At 41.7% G+C, this 15418-nt stretch overlaps 1 protein-coding gene across 4 annotated transcripts in view; it reads left to right on the top strand.

Moving 5' to 3' along the window:
- The window catches only part of TLE5 (TLE family member 5, transcriptional modulator), a 37897-nt gene extending 22884 nt beyond the window's left edge, over positions 1–15013 (top strand). For 2 of the 4 annotated variants that reach the window (XM_077475590.1, XM_077475592.1), the window contains exons 5-7: positions 1678–1740; positions 1958–2032; positions 11144–15013. In XM_077475590.1, the coding sequence (XP_077331716.1) occupies positions 1678–1740; positions 1958–2032; positions 11144–11359 (354 nt within the window). In that variant the 3' untranslated portion in view covers positions 11360–15013. Of the gene's footprint in view, positions 1–1677; positions 1741–1957; positions 2033–11140 lie in introns of all 4 variants that reach the window. The other 2 variants (XM_077475589.1, XM_077475591.1) reach the window with 1 other exon arrangement.
- The last annotated feature ends 405 nt before the right edge of the window (positions 15014–15418 follow it).

Here is a 15418-nt window from a genome sequence, read left to right on the forward strand (position 1 = left end):
AGATGTTCAATCACTTTTACCATACCAGAAAACCCATTGCCTGTTCTGAAGAACAGTATCCGGATAATGGCTGCAGTTGCTGCCATACTGGTGTAACCGCTCTCATTCAAAGCTGTATATTGTGTGGTCCAAGGACAGGAAGTGGTTAAAACAAACTAGTCTCCAAACTTATTATTAAAATGCATGCCTGGGAAGTAGAGCATTGCAGGTTGCTAGGTTGGATGTGCAATGTCTGGCATAATCTGCATATATTTCGCCATTCTTCCTCTTCACACCTTCATTAACATTGTAAGGTTTTTAATTAACCCTATCCCGCTGGGGCTATAGCCAAATGACTGCTACAGTGTGGGCTTACTTTTCCGGGAGAACCTCCATTCACACCCTCCTGTGATTGTATGCTGCCTGCATGCTCTGTGATTGCTGAGTTTTTTCGGATTCAGCTGATAGGGGTAAAGAGCCAAACGCAGTGGCCCTTTACATCTGTGATCAGCTGTCATTGGACACAGCTGATCATGTGGTAAACACAAGTCGGTCATAGGATTTTCTTTCCTCATGCTGACAGTGTGAGAAGAGAGGAGAGCCGATAACTGGCTTGTGTTAAAGGGACATTGGCACTGTTCATCTGTGTCCTGATTATCGGTGCAGTCCCACCAGTGCTGCCAATCAGTGTCTCCTATTAGTGCTGCCTGTCAGAGCCCATTAGTGTATCTTCATTGGTGCACATCAGTTAAGGAGAGAAATGACCAGTTTGCAAAATTGTATAACAAACTATGAATTTTAAAAACCCAGCAGTGATTAAATATCACCAAAGGAAAGCGCCATGTGTGACACTTTATTTATTTATTTATTTTTTTTTATAAAATATAATTTGGGTATAGTGTTGCATTCTCACGCAATTTTCATTCAAAGTGCAACGGCCAAAAACTCTGAAAATTGCCCTGGGCAGGAAGGAGGTGAAAATGCCCAGTAGCTGAACCTTTCCTTTTTGTTTTTTGTAAATGCAGACCATTGTTCTTGAGGTGCCTGTACAAAAAGGCACATGGAACAGTTTAAAAAAAAAAAAAAAAATCTGGGTTTCCGGTCAGTCTTTTACATGCAAATATGCACGTATGTGGAGACCATTGAATTCTGGGAGCTAGAATTTATTTCACGTGTGTACTTGCAAAATAAACTAGGGATTTTGTCCAAGAATACTGATGTTCAAGCAGTGAACCCTTGTTACCAATCACGTGTCTTTTGGATTGAAAGATGAAACTGGCTGGAAGGGATGGACCGGTGAAAGTCAGGTTAAGGTCACAAGAGATGGATGTCCACAAGATGGCAAATGAGGTGGTATCCGAGAGGGTTAAAACTACTGCAAGCGCTATGCTGGTGGTATAGCTGCGCTACCCTATTGATTTCAATGGGCAGGAACTGTGTATACACCGCTCCAAAGATGCTGCTAGCAGGACTTTATTTATTTTACAGTCCTGCCAGCGCACCACAGCGGCTGTTTCAGGGTGCTTTGCAAGAGCTATTTTTAGCTCTGTAGCACCTGCAATGTGCCCCAGTGTGAAAGGGGTCTTAATGCCAGCATTTTTATGTTTTGTGCAGAAAATTACCGAAAGATTGACACTATATTTCTTTTGTTGTTTTCACATATTTATGCATTGTTAAATAATTTTTCTCTTTTTCCAGGCTGAAATTGTCAAAAGGTTAAATGGCATTTGCGCCCAGGTTTTGCCTTACCTCTCCCAAGAGGTATGTTTTATGTTACTGCATAGTTAAGGGATAGAAAACTTAAAAACCATAAAACGGATAGTGTGATACAGTTCCTCCTTTTTTATCTGGCTTTAGCTAAAAAGTTCTTTAAATGTGTATGTTGCCTTGGTGTAATAAAACATTAGTACTAATAGTATTAATACATGCTCAATTATTTTTGTCTATCTCTGTACTGATCTTAATTCTCTCTTTGCAGCATCAGCAACAAGTCCTGGGAGCCATTGAGAGAGCAAAGCAAGTGACTGCTCCAGAACTGAATTCCATTATTCGTGTATGTTAGTGTTTTTCTGGCTTGTTGAAAGGAAAAACATAAACTTGTAGTGTTTTTGATGGGGGAAAAATAAACTTGCATTCAGTGTGCTCTTCTCTTTAACTTGACATGTCTGACACTGTATTACAATTACAAACATACTAAAATGGGCCCTTGTCCCTTTTTGTTATAATTTAATTGTTTTAAAGGAGGCAGTTTTCACTGGGTGGGAAGGCTGTCACTGCTGGACTATATATTTTATGCTTATTAGTGGATAATGTCTTTTCTCTAGCATTAGGAATAGAAGACAATGTACCTCAAATGTAAGATGTTCTGACTAGCAAAGCTTCAAATCTTTAACTGCTAGTGTTGGAACCTTCTACATTGCATACGCTTCTATTGACCATCACTGTGATGGGTAGCCTTATGCCTAGTACACATGAGAAAATCAGACAAACTCCACTTTCGACGCAATCGTACCTTGATCTAGTACACATCTAGTTAGTACACTGCTTCTCGTAACGATGCCAGAACTATTTGTTTTAATCGGTACAGTACTTGTCTGAAAAAATAACAATAAAGAATACATTGCATTACTTTCGAAGTTGTATTCTGTCGTCCGGGAATTTTCGTAACTTTAGAAAACGTAATTTTCGGTATGAAACCAGCATGCAAACAAAAAACGGACTATCATACGTCCGCTATTCTCATTGCGTGCGTATGAGGCTTTACTGGTCAGTAAGAATGTACAGGAAACTAGTGGGCAGATTTCAACACTATCCTGATGTGTTGGAGCTTTGACTGGTAGAACGTTCCAGTGTTGAGCCTAATAGCCAGGGAATTGTTGCCTGCATTTCATAAGGTCAGTTGCATTTTTACAGAAATCTGTCAATAAGAGGAATAAAATTGTATAATGTCCCATTTGTTGAGGGACACAAGTTTCACAAACTTTTGGATTATACTGCCACCCACAGAAGGATTTTGACTAGAGGTCGACCGATATATCGGCCGATATTTGCCGTTTTTTAAATAATCGGCATTCAGATTGTGTTGATAAAAAGCCGATTCTACAGCGGGACTTTGAAATGACTTCTGTAAGAAGTCAGTGTGAGTTGCCTGAGTCGTCATAGCAACACTTTCCTCCTCTCTGGGCAGACTGCCAAGAAAAGAACTAAATGATACAATGTTTACACTTCTGAATGAATGAAGTCATCTCTGTGTAGAAGTTCTCAGTTTAACCATTTAAAGACTAAATCTTTTCTGACACTTGTTGCTTACAAATAAAAATCCTGTATTTTCTGCCAGAAAATCATTTAGACTCCCCAAAAATTATATATTTTTTTTTAGCAGAGATCCTAGGGAATAAAATAGCGGTTGTTGCAATATTTTATGTCACACGGCATTTGCACAGAGGTCTTTCAAATGCATTTTTTTGGGAAAAAATACACCATTTAAAAAATAAAAATAAAATAAAAACAGTAAAGTTAGCCCTTTTTTTTATTTTTTTTTTTTTTTTTTTTTTTGTCCAAAAGTGTTGACTACCCGTTTTTATTTAATACATAGGTTTTTTTTTTTTTTATCTAGATCATACATACAAGTAAACTGATTGGAGGTTTGTTTTGTTTAATAAATGTTTAAAGCGGGAGTCCGCCGGGACTCCGCGTTTTTTTTTATTTTTTTTTTTTAAAGCCAGCAGCTACAAATACTGCAGCTGCTGACTTTTAAAATAGTGACACTTACCTGTCCAGCGCGCCCGCGATGTCGGCACCCGAAGCCGATCTCTAGATCGACACTCGAGTGCTGCCGCCGCCGCCATCTTGGGTATGGGAATCAGGAAATGGAGCCTTTCGGCTTCATTTCCCGGTTCCCTACTGCGCATGCGCGAGCCGCGCTGCGCAATGAGGACGGTCCCCGCTGCCTCTGGGATCTGTGTGCTTCCCAGCAGGCAGCGGGGCACTTGGGGAAGGGGGCGGGCACTTGCGGAAAGGGGCATAATCTACGCCCCTTTCCGCAAAGAGCTAGCCCGGAAGTGGGTGCAGTTACCTGGATTATCCAGGTAACTGCACCCCCCTCCCCCCTGAAAGGTGCCAATTGTGGCGCCGGAGGGGGGGAGGAATCCGATGAGCGGAAGGTCCATTTTAGGGTGGACCTCCGCTTTAAGTGTAAGAAATTTTCTGTATCACTTATGAAGACTGCTTTCACACTGGAGCGGGCAGACGTTGATGGTAAAACGCAAGTTTTAGCGGCTCTTTACCATCATTTTAGCGGTGCTATTTGGCTGCTAGTGGGGCACATATAACCCAGCTAGCGGCCAAGGAAGAGGTTAAATGCGCCCATGAAGCACCGCTGCCAAATCGCATTGCATGCGCTTCGGCAGTGGTGCCCATTCATATCAATGGGCAGGAGTGGTGGAGGAGCGGTATACACCACTCCAAACGTGCTGCTTGCAGGACTTTTTTTTTTTAAGATCCTGCCAGCGCATCGCCTCAGTGTGAAAGCACTCTGTCTTTCACACAGACTGCAGGGGAGCCATTTTGCAGGCACTTTACAGCTTATTTTTAGCCCAAAAGTGCCTTAAAAAACGCCCCAGTGGGAAAGGTATGTTAGATCAAGGGGGATTAAAAATAAATAAATAAAATAAAATCGGCCTAACATATCGGCCCAAAAAAATCAGCATCATATATCGGCTATCGGCCGCTATGATTTCTAAATATCGGCATCGGCATCGGCCAGAGAAAAACCCATATCGGTCGACCTCTAATTTTGACACTGGCGGGGAAAAAAAATACCAACCTGACATTATACCTGCCACTTTAATGAGAAAATGTTACCATAATAACCATATATTTTCTTTATTTAAGATCCTTCTTTACATGCTGCTTAAGATTGTCTTTTTGTAGCTATCCAGATTTGTTTGTTTTTATCCTCGGCATTAGCTTTCAAGGCTGTATCCAGAACCCGCTAAATCGGAGGTTAGCTGAGCCTGTCTGGAATGTAACCTTTGGGCACTGGGGTCTGTGTTGTGTGCTTTCTAGACCTTTTGTGTACTGTTAGCCATGGAGTGATTTGCAGAGCCATGACACAGCCCCTGGTGTGCCCGTCTCTCTCAAATCTCATTTATGAGTAGGCCATGTGGGCTGAGCATAAGAAGCTATTTCTTTTATTAAAAAGATTGGGCGCAATTATTCCTTTTTCCTATGTTTTCCCTGAAAGCGTTACAATGCTGTAGGGTCCCAAGTACATTCTCCACACTTTCTCATTCAGTGTGAGGTAGCACTTTCCCACAATTCTTCTGTTTGCAGGAGATGGGCAATTGAGTTAGTTCCTGTTGCCACCTTCCTTGCTTCCTACTTTTTGAACACATCCTGTTTTTAGCAGTTGCTTCTTGAGTACCCAAGATTTTACCTGGTGTTCTGAGCAAAGTTGTTTTGCCAAGCGTGTTGCATATTGGAACCCAGTCATAATGGGAGCAATGCCATTGTGTCAGGCCCTCCAGTTCAGGGTCCTCTTAACAGTTCCTGGGTTGGCCTGCAGAGTTTTAAGAATCCTTGCTGGATCATGTTGCCCCTGCGGACTCGCAGGCAGCTGCCATTTCCTTCCAAGCTAGACTGGGTTCTCTTAGGCTCGGTTCACATATGAGCAACATGCAGCTCACAGCAGGGGTCTGGTTCACTGTTTTCGGGTACAATTTCAGCCTGAATTTTGGGCTGAATTTGGACCTGAAATGGGCCAAAAGACGCACAGCATTTTTTGTGCAAAACGCACCGGACCTGCTGCAGCAAACTGGTCAAAATAGCCTGCTATTGCGAATTGGATGCAGCAATAGTGTGAACCCAGCCAAGAGTCTTTAAAATGTATTTGATGTCCTGTACGGGGACTGGAAAACGTGTTATGTGCCCCAAAATCAAAGTGAGAATTGAATAAGCACTGGCGAATCCTTTACAGGAATCCATTCATAAGAATCTCCTAGATAAACATTTGGACATTGTCAAATCTTTTTGAGTGTTTTTTTTTTTTTTTTTTTTTTTTTCTTCCCCCCCCCCCCCCCCCCCCCCCGGCCAGCCTTCCATTGCAGTTTTCTATGGCTGTGATGTTGGTGTATCAAACATTGAGGGAATGTATTAAACTCCTAAAAGCGATCACCCTGTTTGTAGACCGCTTTGAGTGCTTGCTGGCTGCCCTACATTACTACCAAGCTCCTTTTGCATTCACTGAGGCACCTTTACGCTGATTTGGTGCAGTTCTCCTTCAGTGCAGGTGTAGTGCAGTGTACCCATGGTTTTTGTGCAGGTTAGCTGCTCTTTGTCGTAGACTTCTATTATGTTCCTCTGTTTTGGTGCACTTTCTGAAATTGCAGCAAAGCCACATGAACCTGAGGACAATTCCTCTTTTAGCATGAAGTGACACCTGCCCCCCACTCTTCCATAGTGGGGGGAATCATTTGTTAGACCTTGCGAACATCTGGACAGATGGTATTGGCTAGGTGTCTCGGTCTAGGAGCTGGTTTCCAATTTTTACAAACAAGTTCCCCTCGCCACTTTTCCACTTATTGGCTTTCAACCTTCTTGTGTGACCACATAGGTTAGCAGACTGAAATGCAGCCCTTGCAGGTCTTCTGGATAGGGTGGTTATTGTCCTAATTACTGGGAAAAAAGGTTTCTGGGACTTTATTGCAAACCAAAAGGGGGTGTTCATCCCATCTTTGATTTGCAGAATTCAGTTTTGGAGCCAACTCCTTGCCTGGAATATCCTAGACATAACTCGAGTGCAAGTTTTCTTCAGCAAGAGAAATTTCAAACTTTCTTCTCCCTGACCTGTCTTGAGTTGACAAACTTTTGTGTGGGGTTATGGGTCACTGATGGCAGAATCCTTTTGAGGTAGTCCTGTTTGCTCAATTCCACTCCAGGCCCCTGCAACTGAACATCCTCTCATTGTGGGACAAATCGGTTGAGTTACGGCACAAATCTATTCACCAGTTGCCGAGTAACAGGTTATCTTTGGCCTGGGGGATCACAAGTCCAGCTCTGGAGTTGGAGCAATCCAATCTCTTGGAGCATTTTCACAGTGCAAACCAGCATATTAAGCTAGGTGGTAATCCCAAACATCTTGTTGGGGCAGGAAACTAGGAAGCCAGAGGAATCCTATCTCCATTTTGGAGCTCTGGGCCATTTGGTTGTCCCTGGAGTGCTGGAAATTCTCACCGGTGGGTTATCCAATCAGGATCCAGTCAGTTGGACTGTTCTTTGGGCATACCATGTGTTTTTGATTTTTGTCCCTCAAAGTGGTTGTACACCCTTACAACACACTCTTTGCCACAGGTAAGCCTATAATGAGGCTTACCTGTAGCTGTCCTGGATATCGTCTAAACTTGAACGGTTTAGGAGATATCCCCTGTATTTGCATGTGCTGACATCACGCTGTTAGACACTGCCATTAGTGGTGGCTTACGGGGTAGTGGTGTCATCGCTGCTCTGGCCAATCGGTGCCGGAGCCCGTGAAAACCCGGAAGTAACTCTGGGAGTGATGTCGCTGGAGCGGTGAATGAGAAATGCTACGGGGGCTTCAATCTAAGGTAAGTAATACATAATGGGTTACAACCACTTTAAGAGTGTAAACAGGATTCCTTATTTTCTTTCCCCCCACGATAAAATCATTTTCTTGGAGTTCATTATGGTCTTGCGCTTTAATTATAAGAGTATAGCGCTGCTGAGTGGGATAGATATAGAGATGTAGAGATATAGATATTTAAATTGCGTGTTTTTAAATGTGCATTAGAATAACCACCACTAATATCCAGATTAATAACCTACCATATTTGAATAGTTGTGATTTATGATATTAAAACTTAACAAAAAATTATAAAATAAAGTTAGTCTTTCCAGAAAATATCCTTCACTTATGCATTGCTTGAAAATATTTGACTTTTGTATCCCACAGCATTGTGACTCAAACAATAGTGCTTGAATTTGAACACAATGTGCTCCCACCAGGGTCCCAGAACTCTCACTTCTAATTTGGAATGTGTAGGCATGTATAAAACAAATCCTGCTGGATTTTGGCTGCTGTCTGCAGGACTACTTTAGCATCTGTCCACAGGGGTCTCCCTTGGAATGCCAAATACAGCCTCCAGGGAATATCGGAGGTGTGGTGCCCTTTTAAGATGCCTCAGGTATTCATACTGCCATAATTTTTAATGCTGCATTTTCCAGGCTGCCGATACCATCTTTCTCTTCTTCCTATCCAGGACTACAAATTGGAGGTTAGAGCCTTGAGAACCTGTAGGGAGCACGTGGTGGTTAAACTTTTTTTATAAGCGCTATTGTTTCACAACGTGGTGGGACCCGAAAGTCGGATATTTCCAAGCACTGCATAAATTAAGGATATTTTCTGGAATAACTGGTTTAAGAACTTTGCCTTTTCATTTTAAGTGTGTGTGGGTTTTTTTTTTTTTCCCTATATAATCGCCACTATTCACATGTTAATTTGAATATCATTGGTGTCATTCAATTACATGTTTTTAAATACTTGTATAATAGCAGTATATAGTAGTCACACTCGGCGGTGCTACACTCTTATGATTATTTGTGGGAACACAGATTGGTGTTTAACCACTTCACTACTGGGCACTTTCACCCCCTTCCTTCCCAGACCAATTTTCAGCTTTCAGCACTCTCGCACTTTCAGTAAGAATTGCGCGGTCATGCAACACTGTACCCAAATTAAATTTATCATTTTGTTCACACAAATAGAGCTTTCTTTTGGTGGTATTTGTTCATAAATCAATTTAAATTTTTTGCGATATAAGTGAAAAAAAGAGCGGAAATTTTGAAGAAAAATATTTTCTACTTTTAAAAGAAATCCAATAAAATCTAATTTGGTCGTAAATTTAAGCCAAAATGTATTCTGCTACATTTCTTTGGTTTAAAAAAAAAATCCTATTAAGTGTATAATTGGTTTGTGTGATCGTGTGCAGATCACGGACATGTGTGCAGATGATCATTGGGACATATGATTTTGGTGTTGTATATGTGGACAGGTTGTTTTTACTGTGGGGACAGTATTTTGGGGACTTTGTGTGGGGACACTGCATGCCGGTGATCAGTGTAAAAAAACCTCATACTTGCTGATCACCGGTTGGCTGCAGCGATCTGCTCTCCTCACTGACAACTTCTGTGTGAGGAGAGTTGAGCCGATTGCTTAGCAACCAGCTCTCTCTTTGCATCACATGATGGCTCTGATTGCACACAGCTGTTATGTGATCAGAAGGGCCAATCGCAGAGCCCTCCTGCCGATTGGAGGTGTGCCATGTCCAGGTGACACAAGCGCATCAGGATCGCGCCACTGTGAGAGATCCCCCTCCTTCTGAGGGACGTTCCTGAACATCCACTCAGGAGGAAGTGTATACCCAGCCATATATTTGCAGTTGCTGGGTGGGAGGCTGTTAAGCACAGTTATTTTAGGATTGGCGTGATCACACGGTGGCAGAGGAGGGTCACACTATATCACTTTTATGGTCTAGCGAAGCTTTGTTACAAAACGAAGGCATGCTAAGAGCCTGAGGCGTTCTTCCATTTATTTGTCCCAATGTTCCTGTAGGTGGCAGTATAACCCAGATAGCTATACAAAATTCTTGTTTCTTAATCCTACCTTTTTTTAAAGAACAGATGATGTAATTGTGAACGTTGGGTTATGCTGCTGCTTTTAGGAAATTGGACATTGGCAAACAGAGCTTTGACGACAGTTTAGTGCTCACTCCATCTCACTCCTATTGTATCTCCTGAGAGAAGCACAAGTCCCCTTTCACACAGGAACAGAGCTGAGGCTGTCAATAACAGGCTCTCTGCTGAAGCTCCCTCCCCATCACATAACTTATGCCGATAGCAGAGGAATGAGGCAGCAGATAGAAATGACGCTTGGGGTAGATTGAAATATATGTGTCTAAATATCCTTGCCTCTGATGCTTAATCTGTGTTTGGCTCAAGCTCCAGAGGCTACTGATAAGTGGTGAAAGTGATGTGCTCCTCACCACCTGTTTAACCTCCGCCTTTTTTTTTTTTTTTCTGACAAACTCGCCACAACTGAGTGCATTGCGCATAGTTGCGTGTTTACAACACTCTTCCTCCATAGACTTGAATGTATCGCATTCAGCGCGCTTATCCACCCCCCCCGATCTCCAAGTCAGGTCAACTATGCCACAAGTGCAAAGCATATTCATCACGGTCACAGCATCTAAACGCCTCCTTCCACTGCTTATTGCAGCTTAAGGGGGACATTGGGCTGGTGGCAAGAAAGTGGCTCAACTTTTTTTTTTTTTTTTTTTTTTTTTTCTTTTGGCTTTCCCCCAAACCAGAAGTCTACACTAGGCCTTAGTGCTCTGGGTTGAGACAAGTACAGACGGATTTGCTTTGGTCATATTTTATTTCTGAGGTTGACAACCATTTTGGGTCTTACCAGGAGAATGTTCAGTCAGGCCTTGGCTGATGTTGGCCTCAGTCATAAGGTTTTACAGGTGGCTATGCATGTCTGAGTCCCCTCTTTTTTTAACCCGTTGGTTTTCTTGGGCCTGTTAGCCTTTTGTTTGCCTTTTTTTTTTTTTTTTGCCCTACACTCACGTGGACTGCTTTTAAACACACAAGGATGTGCCTAAGTTAAATTTCAGAGTCGCTTAATATAGGATTTTTGGTTCTGGCCCCTCCCTTTTGAGTGCCCCCACAGCAAGCCGCTTGCTATGGGGACACCCAAGTCGAGACATGGCTCCTTATGTCCATTTGGACACAGAGCCCCGTCCCCTTTCTCCCCTCATTGGTTGACTGCCTTTGACAGCAGCGGGAGCCAAGGGTGCCATGCTGCTGTCTCGGCCAATGAGGAAAGTTCTGGGCAGCCAAAACACCTGCAACCTCTCTAGATCTAGATGAACCTCAGGTAAGTATTAGGGGGGCAGATGCACACAGAAGGATTTTTATCTTAATGCATAAAGATAAAACCTTCTGCCTTTATAATCACTTTAATTAAGGGCTGGTGTTTTTCTTTGTTTTTTTTTGTTTTTTGTTTTTTCTGTTTTTGAGTAATCCTTTTTGTGGCCTGGTTTAACTCCCTTTTATGATGTGTCTTTACTTACTTGCTTTACAGCAGCAACTTCAAGTTCACCAGCTGTCTCAGCTACAGGCTCTAGCCCTCCCTCTCACCCCTCTACCTGTGGGTCTGCAGGCACCCTCTCTGCCTGTCAGTGCAAGCAGTGGCCTTCTCTCTCTGTCTGCACTAGGTTCCCAAGGACATCTTCCCAAAGAAGACAAGAATGGTCATGATGGGGATCCGCGGCCTGATGACGACGGAGACAAGTCAGATTAAGACTTGGAGGAAGTTTAGATGGATAAAGGTGCAGCGCAGTGGTAACTCTAGCACTGTCTAGTGGAGTTACATTGTAGAGTATTATCCCAACGTGCACTGGAAAGTCTCTTTTGTCAAACTGTTAACAAAGCAAAAGACTGTCAACCAAGAGGTCCACTGTATATGTTATTGGACTATGAAACCTATATATATTTGGAATGTAATGCAAATTGTATTGTAAATTGGCTAATAATTTTACCAAAAGCACAAACTTAAAATTTTTATACAAAACTCATGCCATCATATTGCTTTTGGTTTATGGACCATTTTGAACTGTTTAAGGTATTTTGTGTGGCTTTTTTGCAGAACATATATACTAAATATAACCTGGTTGGCCTATAATATCCAACTCTGTAATTGCCTGTCTACTTGTACAGATCATTCCTGGCAAATGGCAGTAGTAGTTTGCCCCATATTAAAATATTTGGAAACTGTTCTGACCACATGTGGCACAAAGTAGAGGTAGGTACTTTGGCTTGAACCAGTATGCAGCTAACTGTTTACTACACACCAATGGCAAAACCAGCTTTACTGGCTTCAGGTGGGAAATTCTGCTGCTGTTCATACTTTGAAATATTGCAGTGAGGCTGCCATTAACCCTATGTAGTTGCTCCCTCACTGCCCCAAAACCCTAGAGCAGTGATGGCGAACCTTGGCACCCCAGATGTTTTGCAACTACATTTCCCATGATGCTCTGACACTGCAGTGTAGTGGAGCATCATGGGAAATGTAGTTCCAAAACATCTGGGGTGCCAAGGTTCGCCATCACTGTCCTAGAGAATCTCATTTGTGTGATGTCACCACTTCAAACATTGAGCGACCATTCTATATGAAATTGTAAATGATCCCTTAAACTGACCATACATTTTGCAATGTGATCTAACCAATCCTCTTTAGAACTTTTGCATAGTAGGGGACCCTACATAATTGGTAACAACAAACTGGGGTGCATTGCTTTGATAAATCTAAAGGAAATTACATATTCAGATCATAGGGTGTATGGCCAGCTTTGATTCTGACCCTTATGATCCCTTGTCTGACACATCCCGATAGTGGCTACCACAGTATAAGGGCTGAGAAAAAATTCTGTTATAGGAGATTCTAATTTCTTCTAAATTCCAGTAGGAAGATCACATCTGAAGTCTGAATTATTGGTTTTAGGCAGCTTCTCCACATTATTTTCTGTGATATTATTATTTTTTTTAATGCCTAAATCAAGTGAATGTTTAAAAATGTTTACTTTTAAAATTTCACAGAACAGAATTGTTAAGAGACTGCTGTTGTATTTGAGAAATTTAAAGCAGATGTGTGTGTGTGTATATATAAGTGTACACATTCGTGTGTAGCACTAAAGAGGGTATTAGCTCCTCAACAAAATCTCTACTCCTGGGAATACATTTAATCTTTGTTATAGCAGTAGGCTGGTGCCAGTTAACATTCAGGGCCAGCATTTACTTGACTGGCCCAGGGATGGTGAAGTCAGATTTGTGTATTTAGTTCCTACTGCAGAGTCTCACTCTGGTACTTGCTATACAAAAAAAACAGCTTGTCATGACTGGGGGAGACTAGAATGAAGCAGACTCCCAGTGTAAATTTCTAAAGAAAAGCTTAAGAGACCCTGCCTAAGCAGTTTATTGAAAGGAGCTTAAGGCCTGTTACTGAATTAAGGTACATCTTTTTTTTTTTTTTTTTTTTTTATTATACTGTTACGTTCTGCTATAGCATACAAGCAATTATTACAGAGTTGTGAAGTTACTGAAAGATTCACTTTAAAAATGGCCTAAATGTTTATGTTCCTGCTTGGTATTGACTCCCTTTTTAATTCGCACTTTTTTTTTTTTTTTTTAATCGAGTATGCTTTGGCATAAAGGGAATCTGTCAGGATAAAAATATGGGAGCTGATTTCACTGACTTTGTTTTGGTTGAAGACTCTCCTGACCTATACTTTACTACTTGGTGAGTCGTTTGTATGGAACAAGCATATGCAAGTCAAATAAACATACTTGCACCTGATCAGAGATTCTAAGTAGTTGGAGGACAAGAATTACAGCTTTGGTTGTTGCACTTTTAGGAATGGCAGTTCTCATTTTATACTGGTATGTTGCTTGTATAACCATGTACCTATTTAAAGTGCCATCTTGACCACCTTTATACTGATGCCTAGGTTAACCAAGCAATGGTTTGGAAAGCAAACCCGATTTATGCACTCAAAGTAAAGCCCCAGAAGAGAATCCTAATCTTGGGCTCTTAAATATATCCTTGCTTATTCTCAAAGCTGCAAGAATCCTCTGTGTACCCCTCTCCCCCTGTAATTCTGACAATGCCACTCTCATATCCAATGAGTGACTATAGGGGGGGAAAATGGCTGCTGACATTTTGCTTAGTCACAACATCTCCCCTAGCAAAGCTGATTCAACAAGGAAGGTGCAGCAGCTTTTCGTGCATCCTTGTGCTCCCCATCTGTAGCTGTTTTTTTATTGTTGGACTGACATTTTGCAAAGCAAAAGAGCAGACTGCCCTAATGCCCCAGTGCGACAGCTGCTTCATATGGGTATTACAGCAAGCCAGTAGACAGGTTTGGGTATTTATACTAGCCATATTTAAAAATACATTTTATTGAACATTTAACTGGATTCAAGGGTGTAAAAAAAAAAAGGGGGGGGGGGGCAGTAATTCATAGCAGTAATCATAAATGATTAGATTACATGAGACTTTTTTTAAAGCCTGGTTGCTGCTAGTTACTGTGCATCCGTTCTACTCGAACTGTTAATAAAAAATAAATGATCACAGGAAGGCTGGTGCAAGGTGATTGTTATGTGTTTAATGTTCTTGGTAATTTTCATACTAGAATGGTTAACACCAAATGGTTAAATTTGTGGGGACAATTGCTTATTGAATGGGCATTTGCTTTTTCAGTTGTACGGCCCTTGTGGTTAAAGGTATAGTGTTATATAAGGGCTTTCTCAGATGGGCAATCTGACATGCTGTGCATTCCCTACTAGAAACGCACCTTGGTTTTACCCTATGCTGAACAGCGTCAGCTCAACACAAGAACAAATAGACTTTGCTCTCCTCTTTTCTCAGAAGCACGGAGAGCAGTACAAAAAAAAAAATCTTTACACCCCCATCTGATATTGCCCTAAGTTGTATGTATTTGTTTGAGTTCCGGTTTTCCCAATTTGGAAAGCGGCGTTGATAGTAGTTCAGTAAAATTTTTAACCTCTGTGTAATGGAAAGGTTTGCATTATTCAGTCTCTGCATAACAGCGCTGCATCTTTAATCCTGGCGGTTGACGGTTATAAACAAGAAGAAAAATCAAATTTTAACCCCCATTTGCCAATAATTTGCATGGCATTGTAGGATACAAGAAAAATGATACCCCTCCATCTATTTGTAAAGTAGCTTGTACCCAGACCAGGTGTGTACTCCTGTATATAGTCCTGTAGAAATGCTAAAGCACCTCCCTTATATACTTCTATACTTTTATTTTTTTTTATTTTTTTTTCCTTTTTTTTTTTTTTGTTTTTTTGTCTGATCACTGACTGTGTTGGTATTCTGTGTGGAGGGCGTGACTGTGTGCCTTTTTCAATAAATCGTTTTCAATGCCTGCGCTGATCATGCCTCTTATTGTCTGCTTAGATCAGGGGTCTTCAAACTTTCTAAACAAAGTCCTTCAGACTTTGGGAGGGTTTGGACTGTGGCCAGTGGGAGTTGAAAATGAGCTTGTGGTCAGTAGGAGGAGGAATAGTGCTCTCATTGTTGGTAGAAGGAATAATGCCCCATCATTGGTATCGGCAGAAGAAATAATGCCCCGTCAGTGGGATGAGTTGGTGCGCCACTGTTGGAATGAATGGAACCTTGTCAATGGTGTCAGTGGGAGCAACACAAGGCCACGTCAGGCCCCTGTTTGGAGACCTTTTGGCTTAGATGATGGATTTGAAGCAATGAGGGCATACAAATTTCAGCTAGCTCTCACAACATTGGCCTCTCTCTTTTTAAAATTTATTTTTTGCCACCATG

The sequence above is a fragment of the Lithobates pipiens genome, unplaced genomic scaffold (assembly GCF_037356315.1).
Source record: "Lithobates pipiens isolate NorthernLeopardFrog02 unplaced genomic scaffold, aLitPip1_a1.2 Scaffold_13, whole genome shotgun sequence".
Classification (NCBI taxonomy): Eukaryota; Metazoa; Chordata; class Amphibia; order Anura; family Ranidae; genus Lithobates; species Lithobates pipiens.